Source organism: Pseudophryne corroboree, chromosome 4, assembly GCF_028390025.1.
Source record: "Pseudophryne corroboree isolate aPseCor3 chromosome 4, aPseCor3.hap2, whole genome shotgun sequence".
In the NCBI taxonomy this organism is placed as follows: domain Eukaryota; kingdom Metazoa; phylum Chordata; class Amphibia; order Anura; family Myobatrachidae; genus Pseudophryne; species Pseudophryne corroboree.
In genome coordinates this window covers 802639285-802666484 of record NC_086447.1, presented here as the reverse complement: position 1 = coordinate 802666484, position 27200 = coordinate 802639285, and the positions used below count along the sequence as shown (strand labels likewise).

Sequence of the window (27200 nt, the reverse complement as noted above, 5' to 3'; positions counted from 1 at the left end):
GCTCCATCTGTGTACAATGCCCACATGTATATACTGCTGCACCTGTGTATATTGCCCACATGCACACTTGGGCTCATATGGTGTGTGTAAATCTGGCTCTGGTACTAGCCAGTGCCTACTGAGCCATTCACCTCACCGCACATACCTGAGAAGGATATTCTGTTCCGTGGCATGCCGCTGATGGGCGTGTCTAGTACCACCTGACGGGGGAAGGGTCCACCACCTCCATGTTCAGCATAGCTATGGAAATTATCCCTTGAAGTTGAGTATCAATACTTTTGTGCATATTTCTCTGTGGGATTTGTCTATATTAACCAGTAGGGAGAAATCCATAATTATTCAGAATGCTCAAATGTTTTCTATTTTCAAATGCAATACTTCGGCACTTGCGTATAATTACCTAGTTTTATTTTATTACCATACTAAGGGCTTCAGAGGTGCATACCCTCCAACATTTTACACAGAAAAATGTATACAAATTTTAGGGAAGGGGGCGTGGCCACGGGCAAAGGGGGTGTGGCCACACCCCTTTTCCTATACTTTCAATGAAAGTTTAAGAGACAAAGGGGCATATGTATTAACCTGGAGAAGGCATAAGGAAGTGATAAACCAGTGATATGTGCAAGGTGATAAAGGCACCAGCCAATCAGATCCTAACTGTTAATTTACATATTGGAGCTGATTGGCTGGTACCTTTATCGGGATGCGGTCGAGATGCCGCCGGCCAGAATCCCGGCGGTCGAAATACCGACGCCGGAATCCCGACCGCCACAATCCCGACATATTCTCCCTCCGTGGGTGTCCACGACACCCATAGAGGGAGAATATAATAGTGTGCCGAGCGTAGCGAGGCACCGTGCCCGCAGCGTGGCGAGGCACCGTGCCCGCAGCGTGGCGAGCGAAGCGAGCCCGCAAGGGGCTGCATTCCGCTCGCCACCCCTGTCGGGATTCCGGCGTCGGTATTTCGACCGCCGGGATTCCGACCGGCGGCATTTAGTACTGATACCCCTTTATCACCTTGCACATATCACTGGTTTATCACTTCCTTATGCCTTCTCCAGGTTAATACATCTGCCCCAATAATCGGTAAAGACCATAAAAAAAGGTACTGTACCTGCCAAAAAGGAACAGTTGGAGGGTATGGAGGTGGCTACTATTTACATTGCTGCTGCATCTACAAAACAGAGGCGGCACATTTTGTAAAATGGTCCCCATCGTTGCCTCCAAACGTCTGCTGTCAGTCATGCTCCAGCTTAGGGAGCACTGTGAGTACAGATCCTGCTCTAATCGGGAAACATCGGAGCTGTGCATAAACCATCGGGATTGAGAGGTGGATGCAAATGCAGCAGGACTCTTTTTGTGTAAGAAGAAACCCACTGCCGGCTTCTCTGATCCGCTAGTTGTGTCCAAAGACGCAGCATCGGATCAGCATAACGACCATCGGCTGCAGCATCAGACATCTCAGTTACCCTAAGGTCACAAGCAGACACTGGCTTTGATACACCCACAAACAAAGATGACACGTTTGTGCAACACTCCACGTCTCCACACCCAAACAACCCACCAATGTTGCAGTTGTACCCGGGCACATGCGCACTACGTCTTAAAACATCGCCCAACTGCAAGATATCGGAACAGCGTCTACCGCTGAATCAGGCCCATAATGCTGTGATATCTGAAAATAGCTGGAAGCAAGTTAGTTGATCAGGGTTGAAATGATAGATTTTGGATGAACAATTACAAATTGCAATGGAAATATCAAGGTCCTCAGCTATCCACTAGCGAGCAGCCTTGCTGATTCTTTGCATCACCATAGTCCCTGTTCCCAGTTTTCTGCACCAATGCAGCCAATTTCATGCAATGGCTCCGGCAAACATGGCCAGACACTCCAATTAGAAGAGTGCCCTCATCATTTTGGCCACATAGAGTGTATGATAGATTTTGGATGAACAATTACAAATTGCAATGGAAATATCAAGGTCCTCAGCTATCCACTAGCGAGCAGCCTTGCTGATTCTTTGCATCACCATAGTCCCAGTTCCCAGTTTTCTGCACCAATGCAGCCAATTTCATGCAATGGCTCTGGCAAACATGGCCAAACACTCCAATTAGAAGAGTGCCCTCATCATTTTGGCCACATAGAGTGTATCTATAAACTAGAGATGTACGGTTCGGTTTTCCTGAAATACGAACACACCTGAAGTTTTGAGTTCCAAGTCAAACTGAGTCCCAGTTTGGAATCACTTTGGGGTTCCCAGTGGTACAGAGTCCCAGCTCGTGGTCTGTTGTCAGTTCGGAACTCGGATTTTAAAACCAAACTCGGATTTTGGATTGTAGGTTATTAGGTCCAAATTCCATGATTTTAGCTGTTTGATTGATTTTTATCATTTTTGTTTTATTGCATACATTATATTGATTTACTCTTTGTTGACTCCTTGCTTTATTCCTCCTGCAAATCACAGGGGATGTTTAACAAATGGAAACCTATGTGGGTGACATTGCTGGAAGATGGGATAGAGTTCTACAAGAAGAAAAGTGACAACAGCCCAAAGGGAATGCTACCATTGAGCGGGACAGTTATCAGTAACCACTGTCAGGATTTTAGTAAAAGAATGGTAAGTTTATGTTTTTCTGTCCTATAACAATGTCATCATAATGATAAGATTTATTGCACATTACTAATAGTTTCACAAGTGCTCCGTAGACCAAGACAGTGCAGTGCTGCAGCTGAGGAATTATAAATGTCCCACTCTTACCCAGAGCGATCACAGATATCAGACCATTTATACAAGTATAACATATAAATGAATCACAGAGCCTGCAGCAAAATGGTGTTAATGCACACTCAACATTTACTTTCCATCGGTGGCTCCTTACCTGTCTGATGGGGTCATTGTGCGCATGCACACAATTGGGATCCTGCACACACGCACAAATTTGCAAACCAGCTGGCTTCTAGGCCATCGCTTCAACAGATGGCCATCGCTTCCACACCATTCGATGGTGGCTACCATCGGGAAGCCACCATTGAATGGTGAAAACACTACTATTCAAAGAAAAACATGGGCCCTCATTCCGAGTTGATCACTCGCTAGCTACTTTTAGCAGCCATGCAAACGCATAGTCGCCGCCCACGGGGGAGTGTATTTTCGCTTTGCAAGTGTGCGATTGCATGTGCAGCCGAGCGGGACAAAAAAGTTTTTTGCAGTTTCTGAGTAGCTCTGGAGTTACTCAGCCGCTGCGATCACTTCAGTCTTTTTGGTCCCGGAATTGACGTCAGATACCCGCCCTGCAAACGCTTGGACACGCCTGCGTTTTTCCAACCACTCCCTGAAAACGGTCAGTTGACACCCACAAACGCCCTCTTCCTGTCAATCTCCTTGCGATCGGCTGTGTGAATGGATTCTTCGTTAAATCCATCGCCCAGCAATGATCCGCTTGTACCTGTACGACGCACCTGCGCATTGCGGTGCATACGCAGTAGTAACCTGTTCGCTGTGCTGCGAAAAATGGCAGCGAGCGATCAACTCGAAATGACCCCCATTGTGTACCATCAGAAGCTGATGTCCATCCCTACTGCTAGGCATTGTAGGTAGTCACCGTGTATGGCAGATTTTATTGGTGAGGTTGCAGTAGTGCAGCCCCTAGGTACAATCCGCCACTGCTTATAGCACTGTCCACAGTAGCCCTCAACGGGATCAGTACTAAATGCCGCCGGCCGGAATCCCGGCGGTCGAAATCCCGACGCCGGAATCCCGACCACACAATCCCGACAGGGGTGGCGAGCGGAACGCAGCCCATTGCGGGCTCGCTTCGCTCGCCACGCTGCGGGCACGGTGCCTCGCTACGCTCGGCACACTATTGTATTCTCCCTCTATGGGTGTCGTGGACACCCACGGAGGGAGAATATGTCGGGATTGTGGCGGTCGGGATTCCGGCGTCGGTATTTTGACCACCGGGATTCCGGCCGGCGGCATCTTGACCGCATCCCCCCTCAACAGCTGTCATGCTGCCTGCAATAAGGCAAATAATATGTCCATCAGTGGAAATTTGCCATTAAAATAACCATTACTAAAAATGTCAAAAAATATGCTTGTAAGTATTAATTAATATGTCAATAAATAGCTCATATTGATGCCATGTAGCAGACCAGGGCTTCCATCAGATATTGTAGGTCCCAGGGCTGACAAAATAGGCAGGCCCCCCTCCTCCTCTGCATACAGTATAGCCATTCCAAGGTTAATGCTCACAGTCTCACAGGTGACTCCAGTCTTCCTTCTTCACTAGGCCAGTGGGGCTGGGACACCCAGGTTACCATCACCCTGCTGCTCACAAGTTCTAAACATCCTGCTGCTCACAAGTTCTATCACCAGCATGGTGTCACCGCTGTCATGCTATTGCTCCTCCTATTCGTCCACCTCCTCTGGATCTCTCCAGAGCCTTCTGTCATGGCCAGGCTGGCTGTAAAGTAATGCCGCTCCTGTTTGGCTAGACTCCCATCCTCCCTATTTGAAGCGCGCTCATCTGCCCACTAAAAGAGGCTGATAATTAAACAGAGGCATCTGCAGCGTGAAATAAGCTGCTGTAGTACATGATGCAGCTGCGCCACTGGATAAATGTCGGGCAGACAGGAGCCAGCTAGGCATGGAGAGACAGTGCAGTTGCAGCATTTCAAATCTGGCACCTGCCATGAGCCAATCGCACTTCGCGGACCGGCAACCAATCAGGAGCGGCCACAGCAGCCAAATTTGAAATTACGCTGCTGTCTCTCCATGCCTAGCTGGCTGCCGGCCTGTGATCTGCTGCCACCAAAATTGATCTGAAATTAAACGATGGAGATGCAATTGAAGTGCAAACATACAGCTTTAATTCAAGGGGTTGAACAAAATATTGTATGAAACGTTTAAGAATATCAACCGGTTTTATGCACAATCCCCTGTTTTCAGGGGCTCAATTGTAATTGGATAAATTAACAGAATCATAACTAAAATGTTCATTTTTAATACTTTGTTGGGAATCCTTTGCAGGCAATGACTGCCTGAAGTCTGGAACCCATGGAGATCACCAAATACTGGGTTTCTTCCTTTGTTATGCTTTTACCAGATGTCTTCAGTTGCTGTTTGTTTGTGGTTTTTTGTGTCTTTAGTATTGTCTTCAGCAAGTGAAGTGCACACTCTAATGCACACTCTCATGCATTTCACTTGCCAGAATTCAGGAAATTGTGCCGCTGTCCAAATACTTACGGACCTAATTGTACCTATTAGTAGTATTGTGTCATTAAGCTATCAGACCTAATGCTAAGTATGTTCAAACAATGACCAATAATAATATTAATTTCTACTATAAGCATACTTCCCAACTGTCTCGATTCCAACGGGACCGTCCCGCTATTTGGACACTGTCCCACCCGCGGGCAGCAGTGTCCCGCGGGCAGGGGGGCAGTTGGGGATCCTTTGATCACCCGCTGTTCTGTACTGCAAAGCAGCGAGTGATCTCTGAATAGATGCTGTGCGCATACAGTACATGGAGGTGAGCAGGGGGCTTCCCAGCTGTTCGAGGAGCACTGGGCATGCTCCCACAATGCAAAACGGGTGTGTGATGCCAGACCTCGCCCACTCGACTAAGACCACAGCCCCTTTCCAGGTTGCGTGCGAGTTGGATGCAGCCGCTGTGTTCGCACGCTGTTGGGCGCATGCGCGACCCTTCACTATGGGATCGCATCCCGGAAGAATGCAATCGCATAGTGATTGACAGGCGACGAGCGTCCAGGGGCAGCGATGCGGCGTTGGGGGGAAGAGGAGAGCAGTCGTGTCATGGCCGTTTTGGGGCTGGCAGATGATGTCACCTGCATTTCCTGTGAGTCAAAACATGGCGGTGGTGCAAGGCTGCGCACGCAGGGATCTACCTCTATTTGAGGTTTTAGCGATGCAAACGCAATTGAATTGCGTTCACATCACGGGGTAGCACCACACATGCTGGGTGGCCTCGCCCTGTTCTTGGCGGCCCTTAACATGTGAGTAGTACGATCGCAGTTTTTGCTAATTTAGCAAAAACTGTAATAAACTCTAAATAGCCCCCTTTGTGTATACATTTGCCGTATCTTAGTAAAATCGGTAAGGAAGCGGAGGAGCCCTGGTTTTTATTGTGACTCGGTACAGCACCTGATAAACCAAATAAGTGCAAATAGGTCACACTGAGGTACAACTAATATTCTATGATTCATTTTTATAAAGTTGCACAGGAGGATAAACAAATATAAAGTGCGTAGTACAGGTTTAAAGAATTACCTAATTAACGGAACACCAGGAGTGCCTGCAAATGAGCACTAATCACTCCATACTGTACTTAATCACATAGCACGTGTTAAGAACCTCTGCCTCAGAAACAATGCTTATTCTTGTCATTGATTTATAAGATGCCATAGTGCTCCACAACACCTGACAGTGAGGAAAATGGGTCATATACAAAACATCAACATATAAGAACGACAAATATATAAAAGCATAAGGATCCTGCTTATGGGAGACCTCAGAATCAGGTTTATAATAAAATAAAGTTTACTTGTTTTTATTAAAAAATAAGTACATTAACAAATGAGCGTAGTATTGTGATTGCTGCAGTAAACGTCTTTTGTAAACGTCACTCTCCTTTATTCGCTTAGTTTGTGTTCAAGCTCACCACCTCTAAGCAGCAGGACCACTATTTCCAAGCCTCTCACCAGGAGGAACGGGATGCCTGGGTTAAAGACCTGAAAAGGGCATCAAAATGCATTGAAGAAGGACAAAAGTTTGCTCGGAAATCCACAAGGAGATCAATTAGATTACCTAACACGATCAACTTGAGGTTAGTGAGCAATTAATAGCATTACATAGTTCGTCCTATGTTGTTTGCACAAATAAAGGTGTTACGATGTTACTTTATTAGTTGAATACACCATGTACTGTAGTTAGGAATCCCGCACATGCGCACAAATTCACAAGCAGGCTTCTAGGAACTGCATCAGCTGCAGCACCTAGAAGTCAGATTCGGTTGCCGTTATAGCAGGGGTGTGGCTGTATATGGGAAACGGTCTCTCTACTATCGTAGTCCAGGCTGGCGGCCCCTAGGGGAGAAAACACCTCCCCCTGGGACTGCCTGTCCAGCTGCGGTTAGCATGGAAAGCTTCCAATGGGAAGCCACTGCTAGGAAGTCCTTACAGGTGGTGGATTTTACTGGGGGCCTGCAGTCCTGCAGCCCCTAGGTAAAATCCACCACTGATTGCATCTAATTATAACATTAGTGAAATACAACCACAAATACAAATATACACTAAATCAGGCCTGGCCAACTTGTGGCTCTCCAGCTGTTGTGAAACTACAAGTCCCAGCATGCCCTGTCACAATTTTGCTTTTCCGGAAAGCTAAAACTGTTTGAGGGCATGCTGGGATTTGTAATCTCAAAACAGCTGGCGTGCCACAGGTTGGCCAGGCCTGCACTAAATAGTAACAAGAGTCACTCCTCCTGATATGCATTCCTTGCACTAAATAGTAACAAGAGCCACACCTTCTGATATGCATTCCTTGCACTAAATAGTAATAAGAGCCACACCTTCTGATTAGTGATGTGCACCGGAAATTTTTCGGGTTTTGTATTTGGTTTTGTAGTCGATTCCGCGGCCGTGTTTTAGATTCGGACGCATTTTGGCAAAACCTCCCTGAAAATTTTTTGTCGGATTCGGGTGTTTTTTTACAAAAAAAACTCAAAAACAGCTTAAATCATAGAATTTGGGGGTCATTTTGATCCCATAGTATTATTAACCTCAATAACCATAATTTCCACTCATTTCCAGTCTATTCTGAACATCACACACCTCACAAACAGCACATGATGCAAAGAAAAAATAAGAATTTACTTACCGATAATTCTATTTCTCGGAGTCCGTAGTGGATGCTGGGGTTCCTGAAAGGACCATGGGGAATAGCGGCTCCGCAGGAGACAGGGCACAAAAAGTAAAGCTTTACGATCAGGTGGTGTGTACTGGCTCCTCCCCCTATGACCCTCCTCCAAGCCTCAGTTAGGTACTGTGCCCGGACGAGCGTACACAATAAGGAAGGATTTTGAATCCCGGGTAAGACTCATACCAGCCACACCAATCACACTGTACAACCTGTGATCTGAACCCAGTTAACAGTATGATAACAGCGGAGCCTCTGAAAAGATGGCTCACAACAATAATAACCCGATTTTTGTAACTATGTACAAGTATTGCAGACAATCCGCACTTGGGATGGGCGCCCAGCATCCACTACGGACTCCGAGAAATAGAATTATCGGTAAGTAAATTCTTATTTTCTCTATCGTCCTAGTGGATGCTGGGGTTCCTGAAAGGACCATGGGGATAATACCAAAGCTCCCAAACGGGCGGGAGAGTGCGGATGACTCTGCAGCACCGAATGAGAGAACTCCAGGTCCTCCTTAGCCAGGGTATCAAATTTGTAGGATTTTACAAACGTGTTTGCCCCTGACTAAATAACCGCTCGGCAAAGTTGTAAAGCCGAGACCCCTCGGGCAGCCGCCCAAGATGAGCCCACCTTCCTTGTGGAATGGGCATTTACATATTTTGGCTGTGGCAGGCCTGCCACAGAATGTGCAAGCTGAATTGTATTACACATCCAACTAGCAATAGTCTGCTTAGAAGCAAGAGCACCCAGTTTGTTGGGTGCATACAGGATAACAGCAAGTCAGTTTTCCTGACTCCAGCCGTCCTGGAACATATTTTCAGGGCCCTGACAACATCTAGCAACTTGGAGTCCTCCAAGTCCCTAGTAGGTGCAAGGCACCACAATAAGCTGGTTCAGGTGAAACACTGACACCACCTTAGGGAGAGAACTGGGGACGAGTCCGCAGCTCTGCCCTGTCCGAATGGACAAACAGATATGGGCTTTTTTGAGAAAAAACCACCAATTTGACACTCGCCTGGTCCAGGCCAGGGCCAAGAGCATGGTCACTTTTCATGTGAGATGCTTCAAATCCACAGATTTGACTGGTTTTAAACCAATGTGATTTGAGGAATCCCAGAACTACGTTGAGATCCCACAGTGCCACTGGAGGCACAAAAGGGGGTTGTATATGCACTACTCCCTTGACAAACTTCTGGACTTCAGGAACTGAAGCCAATTCTTTCTGGAAGAAAATCGACAGGGCCGAAATTTGAACCTTAATGGACCCCAATTTGCGGCCCATAGACACTCCTGTTTGCAGGAAATGCAGGAAACGACCGAGTTGAAATTTCTTTGTGGGGCCATCCTGGCCTCACACCACGCAACATATTTCCGCCACATGTGGTGATAATGTTGTGCGGTCACCTCCTTTCTGGCTTTGACCAGGGTAGGAATGACCTCTTCCGGAATGCCTTTTTCCCTTAGGATCCGGCGTTCCACCGCCATGCCGACAAACGCAGCTGCGGTAAGTCTTGGAACAGACATGGTACTTGCTGAAGCAAATCCCTTCTTAGCAGCAGAGGCCATAAGACCTCTGTAAGCATCTCTTGAAGTTCCGGGTACCAAGTCCTTCTTGGCCAATCCGGAGCCATGAGTATAGTTCTTACTCCTCTACGTCTTATAATTCTCAGCACCTTAGGTATGAGAAGCAGAGGAGGGAACACATACACCGACTGGTACACCCACGGTGTTACCAGAACGTCCACAGCTATTGCCTGAGGGTCTCTTGACCTGGCGCAATACCTGTCCCGTTTTTTGTTCAGACGGGACGCCATCATGTCCACCTTTGGTATTTCCCAACGGTTTACAATCATGTGGAAAAAACTTCCCGATGAAGTTTCCACTCTCCCGGGTGGAGGTCGTGCCTGCTGAGGAAGTCTGCTTCCCAGTTTCCATTCCCGGGATGAAACACTGCTGACAGTGCTATCACATGATTTTCCGCCCAGCGAAAAGTCCTTGCAGTTTTTGCCATTGCCCTCCTGCTTCTTGTGTCGCCCTGTCTGTTTACGTGGGCGACTGCCGTGATGTTTTTCCCACTGGATCAATACCGGCTGACCTTGAAGCAGAGGTCTTGCTAAGCTTAGAGCATTATAAATTTACCCTTAGCTCCAGTATATTTATGTGGAGAAAAGTCTCCAGACTTGATCACACTCCCTGGAAATTTTTTTTTCTTGTGTGACTGCTCCCCAGCCTCTCGGGCTGGGCTCCGTGGTCACCAGCATCCAATCCTGAATGCCGAATCTGCGGCCCTCTAGAAGATGAGCACTCTATAACCACCACAGGAGAGACACCCTTGTCCTTGGATATAGGGTTATCCGCTGATGCATCTGAAGATGCGATCCGGACCATTTGTCCAGCAGATCCCACTGAAAAGTTCTTGCGTGAAATCTGCCGAATGGAATTGCTTCGTAGGAAGCCACCATTTTTACCAGGACCCTTGTGCAATGATGCACTGTTTTTAGGAGGTTCCTGACTAGCTCGGATAACTCCCTGGCTTTCTCTTCCGGGAGAAACACCTTTTTCTGGACTGTGTCCAGAATCATCCCTAGGCACAGCAGACGTGTCGTCGGGATCAGCTGCGATTTTGGAATATTTAGAATCCACCCGTGCTGTTGTAGCAGTATCCGAGATAGTGCTACTCCGACCTCCAACTGTTCCCTGGACTATGCCCTTATCAGGAGATCGTCCAACTAAGGGATAATTAAGACGCCTTTTCTTCGAAGAAGAATCATCATTTCGGCCATTACCTTGGTAAAGACCCGGGGTGCCGTGGACAATCCAAACGGCAGCGTCTGAAACTGATAGTGACAGTTCTGCACCACGAACCTGAGGTACCCTTAGTGAGAAGAGCAAATTTGGGACATAGAGGTAAGCATCCCTGATGTCCCGGGACACTATATAGTCCCCTTCTTCCTGGTTCGTTATCACTGCTCTGAGTGACTCCATCTTGATTTGAACCTTTGTAAGTGTTCAAAAAATTTTTAGAATAAGTCTCACCTAGCCTTCTGGCTTCAGTACCACAATATAGTGTGGAATAATACCCCTTTTCTTGTAGTAGGAGAGGTAATTTAATTATCACCTGCTGGGAATACAGCTTGTGAATTTTTTTCCCATACTGCCTCCTTGTCGGAGGGAGACCTTGGTAAAGCAGACTTCAGGAGCCTGCGAAGGGGAAACGTCTCGACATTCCAATCTGTACCCCTGGGATACTACTTGTAGGATCCAGGGGTCCTGTACGGTCTCAGCGCCATGCTGAGAACTTGTCAGAAGCGGTGGAACGCTTCTGTTCCTGGGAATGGGCTGCCTGCTGCAGTCTTCTTCCCTTTCCTCTATCCCTGGGCAGATATGATCTTATAGGGACGAAAGGACTGAGGCTGAAAAGACGGTGTCTTTTTCTGCAGAGATGTGACTTAGGGTAAAAACGGTGGATTTTCCAGCAGTTGCCGTGGCCACCAGGTCCAATGGACCGACCCCAAATAACTCCTCTTCCTTTATACGGCAATACACCTTTGTGCCGTTTGGAATCTGCATCACCTGACCACTGTCGTGTCCATAACATCTTCTGGCAGATATGGCCATCGCATTTACTCTTGATGCCAGAGTGCCAATATCCCTCTGTGCATCTCGCATATATAGAAATGCATCCTTTAAATGCTCTATAGTCAATAAAATACTGTCCCTGTCAAGGGTATCAATATTTTTAGTCAGGGAATCCGACCAAGCCACCCCAGCTCTGCACATCCAGGCTGAGGCGATCGCTGGTCGCAGTATAACACCAGTATGTGTGTATATACTTTTTATGATATTTTCCAGCCTCCTGTCAGCTGGTCCTTGAGGACGGCCCTATCTATAGACGGTACCGCCACTTGTTTTGATAAGCGTGTGAGCGCCTTAGCCACCCTAAGGGGTGTTTCCCAACGCGCCCTAACTTCTGGCGGGAAAGGGTATACCGCCCCTAATTTTCTATCGGGGGGAACCCACGCATCATCACACACTTTATTTAATTTATCTGATTCAGGAAAAACTACGGTAGTTTTTTCACATCCCACATAATACCCTCTTTTGTGGTACTTGTAGTATCAGAAATATGTAACACCTCCTTCATTGCCTTTAACGTGTGGCCCTAATAAGGAATACGTTTGTTTATTTACCGTCGACACTGGATTCAGTGTCCCTGTCTGTGTCTGTGTCGACCGACTAAAGTAAACGGGCGTTTTAAAACCCCTGACGGTGTTTTTGAGACGTCTGGACCGGTACTAATTGTTTGTCGGCCGTCTCATGTCGTCAACCGACCTTGCAGCGTGTTGACATTATCACGTAATTCCCTAAATAAGCCATCCATTCCGGTGTCGACTCCCTAGAGAGTGACATCACCATTACAGGCAATTGCTCCGCCTCCTCACCAACATCGTCCTCATACATGTCGACACACACGTACCGACACACAGCACACACACAGGGAATGCTCTTATAGAGGACAGGACCCACTAGCCCTTTGGAGAGACAGAGGGAGAGTTTGCCAGCACACACCAAAAACGCTATAATTATATAGGGACAACCTTATATAAGTGTTTTCCCTTATAGCATCTTTATTATATATTTCTAACGCCAAATTAGTGCCCCCCCTCTCTGTTTTAACCCTGTTTCTGTAGTGCAGTGCAGGGGAGAGCCTGGGAGCCTTCCCTCCAGCCTTTCTGTGAGGGAAAATGGCGCTGTGTGCTGAGGAGATAGGCCCCGCCCCTTTTTCGGCGGCCTCGTCTCCCGCTCTTAACGGATTCTGGCAGGGGTTAAATATCTCCATATAGCCTCCGGAGGCTATATGTGAGGTATTTTTAGCCAAAATAGGTTTTCATTTGCCTCCCAGGGCGCCCCCCTCCCAGCGCCCTGCACCCTCAGTGACTGCCGTGTGAAGTGTGCTGAGAGGAAAATGGCGCACAGCTGCAGTGCTGTGCGCTACCTTTAGAAGACTGAGGAGTCTTCTGCCGCCGATTCTGGACCTCTTCTTACTTCAGCATCTGCAAGGGGGCCGGCGGCAAGGCTCCGGTGACCATCCAGGCTGTACCTGTGATCGTCCCTCTGGAGCTGATGTCCAGTAGCCAAGAAGCCAATCCATCCTGCACGCAGGTGAGTTCACTTCTTCTCCCCTAAGTCCCTCGTTGCAGTGATCCTGTTGCCAGCAGGACTCACTGTAAAATAAAAAACCTAAGCTAAACTTTTCTAAGCAGCTCTTTAGGAGAGCCACCTAGATTGCACCCTTCTCGGCCGGGCACAAAAATCTAACTGAGGCTTGGAGGAGGGTCATAGGGGGAGGAGCCAGTACACACCACCTGATCGTAAAGCTTTACTTTTTGTGCCCTGTCTCCTGCGGAGCCGCTATTCCCCATGGTCCTTTCAGGAACCCCAGCATCCACTAGGACGATAGAGAAAAAGAGGTGCAATGAGGTAGCTGTGTGACTAAGCTAAGCGACCCAAGTGGGCGACACAAACACCTGGCCCATGTAGGAGTGGCACTGCAGTGTCAGACAGGATGGCAGATTTAAAAAATAGTCCCCAAACAGCACATGATGCAAAGAAAAAAAGAGGTGCAATGAGGTAGCTGTGTGACTAAGCTAAGCGACATAAGTGGCCGACACAAACACCTGGCCCATCTAGGAGTGGCACTGCAGTTTTCTAGCGAGAGGATGAGAGCTTCCATCCTCATGTGAATCTGAACCACTAGCCATGAACATAGGCCAGGACCTCAGCTGTTCCTTGCCACTCCGTGTCGTAAATGGCATATTGGCAAGTTTATACTTCTCATAAGACGCTTTTAATTTAGATTTTTGGGTCATTTTACTGAACTTTTGTAGTATACTTGACGACACAGAGGTAGAGCAGTGGACTACTGTACCGTACTGCTATATATATACTGGTGGTCACAGCAACATTCTGCACTGTCCCCTCCTACTATATACTGCGCACAACTAAAATGCAGCACAGGTATGGATGCATAGTATACTTGACGACACAGAAGTAGAGCAGTGGACTACTGTACCGTACTGCTATATATATATATATATATATATACTGGTGGTCACAGCAACATTCTGCACTGTCCCCTCCTACTATATACTGCGCACAACTAAAATGCAGCACAGGTATGGATGCATAGTATACTTGACGACACAGAGGTAGAGCAGTGGACTACTGTACCGTACTGCTATATATATACTGCTGGTCACAGCAACATTCTGCACTGTCCCCTCCTACTATATACCGCGCACAACTAAAATGCAGCACAGGTATGGATGCATAGTATACTTGACGACACAGAGGTAGAGCAGTGGACTACTGTACCGTACTGCTATATATATACTGGTGGTCAGCAAAATTCTGCACTGTCCTCCTACTATATACTACAATGCAGCACAGATATGGAGCGTTTTTCAGGCAGAGAACGTAGATATTTTCAGCACACTCAGCACAGATATTTGCAAGCACACTGAGCACAGATATTTGCAGCACACTGAGCACAGATATTTGCAGCACACTGAACACAGAAACTGAGAGAACGCTGCACGTCCTCTCGCTATCATCTCCAATGCACGAGTGAAAATGGCGGCGACGCGCGGCTCCTTATATAGAATACAAATCTTGCGAGAATCCGACAGCGGGATGATGACGTTCGGGTGCGCTCGGGTTAACCGAGCAAGGCGGGAAGATCCGAGTCTGCCTCGGAACCGTGTAAAATGGGTGAAGTTCGGGGGGGTTCGGAACCTGAGGAACCGAACCCGCTCATCACTACTTCTGATATGCATTCCTTGCACTAAATAGTAACAAGAGCCACACCTTCTGATATGCATTCCTTGCCCTAAATAGTAACAAGAGCCACTGAGTCCTGATATGCATTCCTTGCACTAAAAAGTAACAAGAGCCACTCCTCCTGATATGCATTCCTTGCACTAAATAGTAACAAGAGCCACACCTCCGGATATGCCTCCAGACCTGGTTCATTTTCACATGAAAACACCAGGGTGGTCATTCCGAGTGGTTCGCTCGTTACCGATTTTCGCTATACTGCGATTTGTTGCTAATTGCGCATGCGCATGGTACGCAGCGCGCATGCGCTTAGTTATTTAACACAAAACTTAGTAGATTTACACAAGCTCGAGCTACGTTTTGTCCTCGCTCGAGTGATCATAGTGTGATTGACAGGAAGTGGGTGTTTCTGGGCGGAAACTGGCTGTTTTCAGGGAGTGTGCTGAAAAACGCAGGCGTTCCACATAAAAATGCAGGAGTGTCTGGAGAAACGGGGGAGTGGCTGGCCGAACACAGGGCGTGTTTGTGACGTCAAAGCAGGAACTAAACGGACTGAGGTGATCGCAGTCTAGGAGTAGGTCTGGAGCTACTCAGAAACTGCAAAGAATTATTTAGTAGCAGATTTGCTAATCTTTCGTTCGCTATTCTGCTAAGCTAATACCCCTTTTCCACTAGCTCAAAAAACACGGGTAAATGCACGGGGGCGCGCATTTACCCGTGTTTTTTGCAAGTGGAAAAGGGTAAACCCGGATCAAGTGACCCGTGAATCCTACCCGGCTATCTACCTGGGTAGGACACGGGAATGATCCGGGTAGGGTTGTAGTGTAAACGGGAGCCGCGTCGATGCAACGCGGCTCCCGTTTACACTGTATGGAAGGGCGGCGCTGGGAGATCATGTGATCTCCCTGCGCCGCCCCTGCCGCGTCACTAGAAGCGTCACCAACCCGGCATGTGCCGGGTTGTGACTGCTGATGGGGAAGGGGCCGAGCACGGGTCGCAGCAGGGGGCAGCTCCCGTGTCAGGCTCCCGGCTGCGACCCGTGCTCGTAGGTGGAAAAGGGGTAATAGATACACTCCCAGAGGGCGTCGGCCTAGCATGTGCAATGCTGCTAAAAGCAGCTAGCGAGCGAACAACTCGGAATGAGGGCCAATGACTGTACCTTTCTGAAATGATTATTAGGCAAAAGGACCTTGATAAACAGATTCACTTTATGGCACATTGGCCCTCATTCCGAGTTGTTCGCTCGGTAAAAATCTTCGCATCGCAGCGATTTTCCGCTTAATGCGCATGCGCAATGTTCGCACTGCGACTGCGCCAAGTAAATTTGCTATGCACTTAGTAATTTTACTCACGGCTTTTTCATCGTTCTGGCGATCGTAATGTGATTGACAGGAAATGGGTGTTACTGGGCGGAAACAGGCCGTTTTATGGGCGTGTGGGAAAAAACGCTACCGTTTCCGGAAAAAACGCAGGAGTGGCCGGAGAAACGGAGGAGTGTCTGGGTGAACGCTGGGTGTGTTTGTGACGTCAAACCAGGAACGACAAGCAGTGAAATGATCGCAGATGCCGAGTAAGTCTGGAGCTACTCAGAAACTGCTACGAGGTGTGTAATCGCAATATTGCGAATACATCGTTCGCAATTTTAAGATGCTAAGATTCACTCCCAGTAGGCGGCGGCTTAGCATGAGCAAATCTGCTAAAATCCGCTTGCGAGCGAACAACTCGGAATGACCTCCATTATATGCACTGTGTAGATGTCTATAAGTCAACATGAAGGCTTTTAGTGTGTACCCCATATTGTGGGGGAGAAAGAAGTGGGGTAATGAGTGTTTCTTATCTAATTGTGATATTTTTTCTGCTTGTAGTGAGTTATATGTCTCCATGAAAGACCCAGATCGGGGTATTAAAGAAATAAAGTTGGAAAAGGACAGAAAAGTATTTAATCATTGTTTTACAGGTAACTGGCATATTTCTAGTGGTTTACATTGCTTAGCAGAGAAAGTAGAAAGGTGTGACATTCCTGATGTTAGAACTGCAATTCACAGTACAGTGTGCCATGATAGCCTCTAACTGTCAAAGACATGCTGGGAGCAGTAGTTCCACAACAATTGGAAAGCCATCCGTTATTTAAGCCTAATACACACTATTCAATATACATGTACTGCATGAACTAAAGGGCTCATTTTTATTATGTACATCTTGCTGTTCTTTGTTATGTTACCACTCATTATTGTGTTATTGGCTATTGTGACGCTCACTGGCATCCTTTAGTATTTTGCCTTTATTTCTGCAGCATATTTCAGAATTTGCATAGCTGCTGCCTTCTAGTATGATCACAGCATGGGCGGGATGTACTAAACGGGAGTTTACTGCATTATCAGAATGTACTATGCCCCAGCCGCCGAGTCAGCGTCGCGGAGGGATTCGCCAGCTTTTGCGTGCGGGATCTGATCGGATACCTCCCAGCATGCCCCTCGCCCGCCCCCGTCACTCTGCGCATGCGTAGACTGACTCTCGGGGCCGAATCCCAGAAATCAGGCAGCCGCAGGGGATCGCAGAGGACAGCTCTTATCGGAAGAGCTGTTCTCCTCAATGCTAATCGCATATGTAAGTACACACGCTGGGCGGCGATGGTTGGCGATGTCCATTAGTACATCCCGCTGCATGTGAGGCTGGCCACACCTGGGGAGAGATGTACTAAGCCTTGGAGAGTGATAAAGTGGTGAGAGATAAACTACCAAACAATCAGCTAATAACTGTCATTTTTCAATCACAGCCTGTAACATGGCACTTAGGAGCTGATCGACTGGTACTTTATCTCTCCACTTTATCTCTCTCCAAGGCCTAGTACATCTGCTCCCTGGGACAATCAAACCACTTGGTGTGTCACCAAGCAACAGAATAACTGTCCAGTTTGGCATATGTGAGCAGCAAAGTTGGAAAAGATCAAGCAGGTCAATGATCAGCCTGTGGGGGAGATGTATCAAACCTTCCAGAGAGTGATAAAATGGAAAGTGATAAACTACCAGCCAACCAGCTCCTAACTATCATTTTTCAAACACAGCCTGTGACATGGCAAGCTATGAGCTGATTGGCTGGTACCTTTTCTCTTTCCAATTTATTACTCTCCAAGCGATTGATGCGTCTAGCCCTCTAAGTGGAAAAGATATTGGTTGCTTGTCAACTCTCTACTTTATCTCTCAGAAAGGTTTGATTCATCTCCCCCACAGTGTCCAGACCACTTCTGGAATACATAGATCCTGTTAGCTTGGATGAAAGTACGCCGGCCACAACATAGGCCACTGTATTTACAGGGATGCCCATTGGGAACATGCGTCCAATATCAGCCCAATTGTCCCAAATGGACACTATTATCTCAGAGTGTGTGGCCAGCCTTATTGTTTACTACTGTATCTTGCCTTAACTGTGTGGTGTTTCCTTGTATTTCAATCAATTCTGTACCATAAATCAAGACATTTTAAAACCCTGCGCTAGTTATGCGCAATGACTTTTGTGTTCAGCATTTATGTGAGCTTATTTTCATAATCACCATAGGTACTTGTGTAGTTGACTGGTTAGAAGCAAGCAAATCAATCAGGAACCGTCAAGAGGGACTTGTCTTGGCCTCTGCCTTACTTAATGAAGGTCACCTTCAGCCTGCAGGAGATGTGTCCAAAAGTGCTGCTGAAGGGTTGGCAGAAACAACCTTTCTTGATGCTACGGAGGCGCTTTATTACTTTGTGAGTATTTTCCATTATGAAATACACTTGATTAGTGACTAATTACAGGATAGCTTTATCCCACATAAAAGTGTATCTTAGAACACAATTATACTCTGAGAGAGTTTGCAGTGACATCTGAAGGGACACTAGTTCTGTTATGTTTTAAGATTTAGTATTGACTATTTATTATAAATGACTGTGCTTATTCTACATATCATCTGGATTCCACAATAACTACAACAGAAAGTTAGTGTCATGACTACTGATTACATCTTCCCCTAGTTGAGAAGGTAGCACACTTGGGCTAGCACTTACTGCACAAAATACCTTGGGGTATATTTACTAAGGTCCCGATTTTGTCCAAGTTTTTTTTTCTTTCTAAGTGTCATCTTGGGAATTTACTAAACACAAATCTTGGCAGTGTTGGGGCTACTCATATTCCCCCCCCCGCTGAGTTCACAAATACGAATGAATAGACCATCGGTCAAACATGCCTGTTATTTGATACAACTCAGTCATTTACTAAGAATTCCGATTCACAATCACTGCCGACAATAGCCAAACACTGACAGGAAAGCATAGAATTCGTTAAAAAAAAGCAGTTTTAAAATAGACCTGCTTTTTGGTGGCGTGTTCAGATAAGCATGCACGGATCAGTGAGATCCGTGCATGCTTATCTGTGGCAAGGGGTATGAAAGAGTTAAAGAAAAAAAAATTGCGAGGGGTCCCCCCTCCTAAGCATAACCAGCTTTGGGCTCTTTGAGCCGTCCCTGGTTGTTTAAATACCAGGGGAAAAATTATTGGGGTCCCCCCGTATTTGCACAACCAGCACCGGGCTCTTGGGCCGTCCCTGGTTCCAAAAATATAGGGGACAAAAGATGCAGGGGTCCCCCGTATTTTTAAAACCAGCACCGGGCTACACTAGCCAGAGAGATAATTCCACAACTGGGGGACACTTTTATATAGGTCCCTGCGGCCGTGGCATAACCCCCCCAACTAGTCACCCCTGGCCAGGGTTCCCTGGACGAGTGGGGACCCCTTAACTCAAGGGGTCCCCCCTCCAGGCACCCAAGTACCAGGGATGAAGCCCAAGGCTGTCCCCCCCATCCCTGGGCGGTGGATGGGGGGCTGATAGCCTTTGTTTGTGTAAAAAAAGAATATTGTCTTTTGTTGTAGAACTACAAGTCCCAGCAAGCCCCCCCCCTCCCGCTTGCTGGTACTTGGAGAACCATAAGTACCAGCATGCAGGGAAATAACAGGCCCACTGGTACCTGTAGTTCTACAACAAAATATCTACAAGTACCAGCAAGCGGGGGAGGCTTGCTGGGACTTGTAGTTCTACAACAAAAGACAATATTCTTTTTTTACACAAACAAAGGCTATCAGCCCCCATCCACTGCCCAGGGATGGGGGAGACAGCCTCGGGCTTCATCCCTGGTCCTTGGGTGCCTGGAGGGAGGACCCCTTGATTTAAGGGGTCCCCACTCCTCTGGGGAATCCCGGCCAGCGGTGACTAGTTGGGGGAGGTAATGCCACGGCCGCAGGGACCTATATAAAAGTGTCCCCCAGCTGTGGCTTTATCTCTCTGGCTAGTGGAGCCCGGTGCTAGTTTTAAAAATACGGGGAACCTCTACGTCTTTTGTCCCTGTATTTTTGGAACCATGGCCGGCCCAAGAGCCCGGTTCTGGTTGTCTAATTACGAGGGAACCCCAGTAATTTTTCCCCCGGTATTTAAACAACCAGGGCCGGCTCAAAGAGCCCGAGGCTGGTTATGCTTAGGAAGGGGGACCCCACGCATTTTTTTTCACACTTTTAACTGTATTAACTCTTTTCATACAGTTCAGAGTGAAGCCCTGCACGGATCTCACTGATCCGGCCGGCCTTCATTGTGTTATGTCTGGCAGTGTTTTACTAATCATGCCCGTAAAACACAGGCCCGACAATACGAATAACATCGACATCGGAAAATACAAAAAACTAAAACTCGGCAGCTCAGTAAATTACCGAAAATAATTTAAAAAAGTTGTAGAAACATACAGCCGATAAAATTTGAGTTTAAACTCCCACCAATTCGGCAGGAACACGAATCTTAGTATATAAACCCCCTTGTCTGCTTTTGAAGGCTTGATACACCTTCCCCAATATGACCAAACAGTAGCAATAATTCACCTTTTTCCTTCCTGTATTTTGGAGTCTTCTAGATTATGTTTTTTAAAAAAAAGAGAACTAATACCTGTATACTGATTTATATGGGCTTGAAAAAATAATGTTCTCTTGTTGCTGCTAGTAAAATTGTGCATTGCCAAGATGCAAGACCCATTGCTGTGCGGGAGAGTAACCCCATTGCTGTGTGGGAGAGTAACCCCATTACTGTGTGGGAGAGTAACCCTATTACTGTGTGGGAGAGTAACCCCATTGCTGTGCGGGAGAGTAACTCCATTACTGTGCGGCAGAGTAACCCCATTACTGTGCGGCAGAGTAACCCCAGTACTCTGTGCGAGAGTAACCCCATTACTGTGTGGAAGAGTAACCTCATTGCTGTTCGGGAGAGTAACCCCATTACTGTGTGGAAGAGTAACCCCATTACTGTGTGGGAGAGTAACCCCAGTGCTGTGTGAGAGAGTAACCCCATTGCTGTGTGGAAGAGTAACCCCTTGCTGTGCTGGATAGTAACCTCATTGCTGTGTGGGAGAGTAACCCCATTGCTGTGTGAGAGAGTAACTACTCTACTGTGTGAGAGAGTAACTACTGATTTATATGGGCTTGAAAAAATAATGTTCTCTTGTTGCTGCTAGTAAAATTGTGCATCGCCAAGATGCAAGACCCATTGCTGTGCGGGAGAGTAACCCCATTGCTGTGCGGGAGAGTAACCCCATTACTGTGTGGGAGATTAACCCCATTACTGTGCGGCAGAGTAACCCCAGTAATCTGTGGGAGAGTAACCCCATTACTGTGTGGAAGAGTAACCCCATTGCTGTTCGGGAGAGTAACCCCTTTACTGTGCGTGGAAGAGTAACCCCATTACTGTGTGGGAGAGTAACCCCAGTGCTGTGTGAGAGAGTAACCCCATTGCTGTGTGGAAGAGTAACCCCATTGCTGTGCTGGATAGTCACCCCATTGCTGTGCGGAAGAGTAACCCCATTGCTGTGTGAGAGAGTAACCCCATTACTGTGTGGAAGAGTAACCCCATTGCTGTGCGGGATAGTAACCCCATTGCTGTGTGAGAGAGTAACTCCATTGCTGTGTAGGAGAGCAACCCGATTGCTGTGTGGGAGAGTAATACGATTACTGTGCGGGAGAGTAACCCCATTGCCTTGCGGGATAGTAACCCCATTGCTGTGTAGGAGAGTAACCCCATTGCTGTGCGGGAGAGTAACCCCATTGCTGTGTGGAAGAGTAACCCCATTGCTGTGCGGAATAGTAACCCCATTGCTGTGTGAGAGAGTAACTCCATTGCTGTGTAGGAGAGTAAACCCGTTGCTGTGTGGGAGAGTTATACGATTACTGTGCGGGAGAGTAACGCCATTGCTGTGTGGGAGAGTAACCCTAGTGCTGTGTGGGAGAGTAACCCCATTGCTGTGTGGGAGAATAACCCCATTGCTGTGTGGGAGAGTAACCCTATTGCTGTGTGGGAGAGTAACCCTATTGCTGTGTGGGAGAGTAACCCCATTGCTGTGTGGAAGAGTAACCTCATTGCTTTGTGGGAGAGTAACCCATTGCTGTGTGGGAGAGTAACCCCAGTGCTGTGTGGAAGAGTAACCCCATTGCTGTGTGAGAGAGTAACCCCATTACTGTGTGGAAGAGTAACCCCATTGCTGTGCGGGATAGTAACCCCATTGCTGTGTGAGAGAGTAACTCCATTGCTGTGTAGGAGAGCAGCCCGATTGCTGTGTGGGAGAGTAATACGATTACTGTGCGGGAGAGTAACCCCATTGCCTTGCGGGATAGTAACCCCATTGCTGTGTAGGAGAGTAACCCCATTGCTGTGCGGGAGAGTAACCCCATTGCTGTGTGGAAGAGTAACCCCATTGCTGTGCGGAATAGTAACCTCATTGCTGTGTGAGAGAGTAACTCCATTGCTGTGTAGGAGAGTAAACCCGTTGCTGTGTGGGAGAGTTATACGATTACTGTGTGAGAGAGTAACGCCATTGCTGTGTGGGAGAGTAACCCTAGTGCTGTGTGGGAGAGTAACCCCATTGCTGTGTGGGAGAATAACCCCATTGCTGTGTGGGAGAGTAACCCTATTGCTGTGTGGGAGAGTAACCCTATTGCTGTGTGGGAGAGTAACCCCATTGCTGTGTGGAAGAGTAACCTCATTGCTTTGTGGGAGAGTAACCCATTGCTGTGTGGGAGAGTAACCCCAGTGCTGTGTGGGAGAGTAACCCTATTGCTGTGTGGGAGAGTAACCCCATTACTGTGTGGAAGAGTAACCCCATTGCTGTGTGGAAGAGTAACCTCATTGCTTTGTGGGAGAGTAACCCATTGCTGTGTGGGAGAGTAACCCCAGTGCTGTGTGGGAGAGTAACCCCAGTGCTGTGTGGGAGAGTAACCCTATTGCTGTGTGGGAGAGTAACCCCATTGCTGTGTGGGAGAGTAACCTTATTGCTGTGTGGGAGAGTAACCCCAGTGCTGTGTGGGAGAGTAACCCTATTGCTGTGTGGGAGAGTAACCCATTGCTGTGCGGGAGAATAACCCCAGTGCTGTGTGGGAGAGTAACCCTATTGCTGTGTGGGAGAGTAACCCCATTGCTGTGCGGAATAGTAACCTCATTGCTGTGTGAGAGAGTAACTCCATTGCTGTGTAGGAGAGTAAACCCGTTGCTGTGTGGGAGAGTTATACGATTACTGTGTGGGAGAGTAACCCCAGTGCTGTGTGGGAGAGTAACCCTATTGCTGTGTGGGAGAGTAACCCCATAGCTGTGTGGGAGAGTAACCTCATTGCTGTGTGGGAGAGTAACCCATTGCTGTGCGGGATGCCACACAATATTCTCACTTGTACAGTACCTAAATCTTAAGACTGAAAATGTTTGTAAAATCCTCCAAATATGTTTTGTGTCTTCTTACGTGCAGCCAGATAGTGGGTTCTTCTGTGAGGAGAATTCTAGTGATGATGACTCCATTATCAAAGCAGAATTTCGGGGACTAGTTGTTAAGCAAGGATGTTTATTGAAACAGGTCAGTACATTTTATAATGCAAAACACAAAATATATACATACAACATACAGAACAAACGCACATGGATATATATATATATATATATATATATATATATACATACAAACAGATATAAAACCACAGCACTCGCCACCCCAGAAGCGGGGTACATGTCTGCACTTACCACTCACAGGGTGGGGTGCATGCAGCCCATGGCCACCTACTTAAATATATATAAACAGAAAATTCAGCACTCACCATAGCAAGCTCACTTATCCTCACCACATCATTTATTTATTGATGTGGTGAGGATAAGTGAGCTTGCTATGGTGAGTGCTGAATTTTCTGTTTGTGTGTGTGTGTGTGTGTGTGTGTGTGTGGGCGTGCGTGTGCGTGTGTGTGTGTGTGTGTGTGTGTGTGTGTGTGTGTGTGTATATATATAACCACTCCGAGGGCCAGCCAACCCCCTATAATAAAATCCACAACATAGAGGCACTCCCGGACCTGGCAAATAGTGAAAAAAAGTGGTGGTTTAATCCAACGTTTTGGGGTGCTCCCCCCCGTCATCAGGACACACACACAATGTGAACACATGTGTGTGTGTCCTGATGACGGGTGGGAAGCACTCCGAAACGTTGAATTAAACCACCACTTTTTTTCACTATTTGCCAAGTCCGGGAGTGCCTCTATGTTGTGGATTTTATTATAGGGGGTTGGCTGGCCCTCGGAGTGCACCCTGGCAAGATATTTGTGGCTTTCCCAAAGAGTGCCGGCTTGTGGAGTTATATATATATATATATATATAAATATATATATATATATATATATAAATATATATATATATATATATATATACACACACACACACACACACACACAAATTGACTTTCTCTTTGTCATGTTTATAATTTTTGACAACGTGGATGTGTGAGAAAGTGAGCAATGAGTTCTCAGGCGGGGGTTTCCCGAGTAGAGGTGTTGCTGGCCGGTTGTGCACTCTGTGACATTTTAAAATGATACTTCCTCTGTGCTCCACTTCCTGCAAAAGCAGTGCCCTCCTAAGACTCATAGGGGTTTATTTACCAAGTGTTGGGTTCTAAAACACGGTACTTCCATTCCTGTTCATGCTCGAAATTTAAAAGGGCAATGTATTTAGTTATTATTTACTAAAATTTGGGCAGCGGTTACACCACCTATAATCAGTGGCGGATTTTACCTATTGGCTGCAGGACTGCAGCTTCCCCGGCCTCCCCCCAGGTAAAATCTGCCACCCCTGTCAGTGTTAGTGAACCAGACGCAGTCTGTGACTGCACTGGCTTCACTGTGACTGATAGTGACTTCATACCTGCCAGTCACAGACACACAGAGCAGTCCCATTGGGAGGTGTTTCCTTCCTCCAGGACTACCAGAATGGGCTGCCATAGGGAGAACGTACCTTTCACGCAGCCCAATCCGGCTCCTATGGGCTGCAGCCAATGCAGTCTATAGAAGCTGGGGGTTTGTGCAGTCGCACCGCAGCGCGGTGTCTGTGCATGCTCTGGTCCCAGCTCCTGGCGGATTGATTGCGCAGGTGCCAGGACCCGGGGCTCCATGTATTCTCTCCTCTCCGGGCTGAGGGTAGTGGCACTTAGAGTAAGTATGAGCCGTCGCTGTCTGTAACTATGTTGCTGCCTGTTTGCCTTTGACTTACACTATTGAATATTGATAATATGTTTATGAACCTCCGCACTCACAGGGACACAGGAGGAAAAATTGGAAAGTGAGGAAATTTGTGCTTAGAGAAGACCCTGCGTATCTCCACTACTACGACCCAGCTTCAGTAAGTGAACTATACAAACTGGTCTATAATTATTACACTTTTTATATTATGTCAAAGTTCCATAGTTAGGGAGGCCAATCCCGGGATCGGCGGGATCCCGGGATTTGGGCCCAAAAATGCCGGGATTTGAATCCCGGGATTGGAGCATCCAATCCCGGGATTCACGGGATTATACTGCGCATGCGCGGCGGCGGGAGGGTGGGTGTGTAAGTAATAGTACTTACTCATTTAGGCGGGCTGCAGCCATGAACAAGTTGAACGCGCGCGGCACTTCAAATGTAGCGCCGGCCGCCAGCCAATCAGAGCTGGCGGACCGGCAGCCAATCAGGGAAGCTGCAGCGGCAGCCAATCAGGAGCGACTGCTGCGACCGCTTCCCTGATTGGCTGCCGGTCCGCCAGCTCTGGTTGGCTGGCGGCCGGCGCTTCATTTGAAATGCCGCCGCGTTCAGTGTGTTAATGGTTGCCGCCTGTCTAATAGTAAGTACTATTATTTACACACATGATCCTCTCTCCCTCCGTGAAGCCTTCCTCCCTCCCTGCCGCAACCTACACCCTCTGTCCTGAGTCCCGCACCGCTACCTACACCCTCCCTACCTCCCGCACCGCTACCTACACCCTCCCTACCTCCCGCACCACTACCTACACACTCCCTACCTCCCGCACCGCTACCTACACACTCCCTACCTCTCGCACCGCTACCTACACCCTCCCTCCAGCGCTGCTCCCTACAATTTTCTCTAATCCCTACTGCCATCCCGGGATCCCGGGAATCCCGGGATTGACCGTTTTTCAATCCCGAATCCCGGGATTGAAAAAACGGCCCGGGATTGGCCTCCCTATCCATAGTACATTGTAAAAATGCATAATAAACAATTAAATTCAATGTAATATAGAGGTAAAATAAGGTAGAATTCACTAAGCAATACTGATTGTGGAAAAAGGACTTTTCTCTGCTTTGGGCTATTCACAATGTGGGTTACCATGGAGAAGTTCCTGATTTCTCCAGCTGTACCCCCGCCCCGTGGCTGAATTGCATCACCAAACGTTAACTATATATCGCATAGAACTGATGGAATCTATGGTAATAAGTATCAATTCACTTTTTTCCCGACCTGAATAGACCCCTACATCTCCACACTCCATCACTATGCTACCTCCCCACACTCCATCACTGCACTGCCTCCCCACACTCCATCACTGCACTGCCTCCCCACACTACATCACTGCACTGCCTCCCCACACTCCATCACTACAGTATCTTCCCACACTACATCACTGCACTGCCTCCCCACACTACATCACTGCACTGCCTTCCCACACTACATCACTGCACTGCCTCCCCACACTCCATCACTGCACTGCCTCCCCACACTCCATCACTACAGTATCTTCCCACACTACATCACTGCACTGCCTCCCCACACTACATCACTGCACTGCCTTCCCACACTACATCACTGCACTGCCTCCCCACACTACATCACTGCACTGCCTCCCCACACTCCATCACTGCACTGCCTCCCCACACTCCATCACTGCACTATCTTCCCACACTACATCACTGCACTGCCTCCCCACACTACATCACTGCACTGCCTTCCCACACTACATCACTGCACTGCCTCCCACCACTCCATCACTGCACTGCCTCCCCACACTACATCACTGCACTGCCTCCCCACACTACATCACTGCACTGCCTCCCCACACTACATCACTGCACTATAG

At 47.6% G+C, this 27200-nt stretch overlaps 1 protein-coding gene across 8 annotated transcripts in view; it reads left to right on the top strand.

Moving 5' to 3' along the window:
* PLEK (pleckstrin) overlaps positions 1 to 27200 on the top strand; it is a 513179-nt gene that overhangs the window by 463428 nt on the left and 22551 nt on the right. For all 8 annotated transcript variants that reach the window (XM_063918395.1, XM_063918392.1, XM_063918398.1 and 5 more), the window contains 6 exons: positions 2463 to 2615; positions 6662 to 6843; positions 16643 to 16734; positions 18333 to 18517; positions 23569 to 23673; positions 25389 to 25472. In XM_063918395.1, the coding sequence (XP_063774465.1) occupies positions 2463 to 2615; positions 6662 to 6843; positions 16643 to 16734; positions 18333 to 18517; positions 23569 to 23673; positions 25389 to 25472 (801 nt within the window). The remainder of the gene's footprint in view (positions 1 to 2462; positions 2616 to 6661; positions 6844 to 16642; positions 16735 to 18332; positions 18518 to 23568; positions 23674 to 25388; positions 25473 to 27200) is intronic.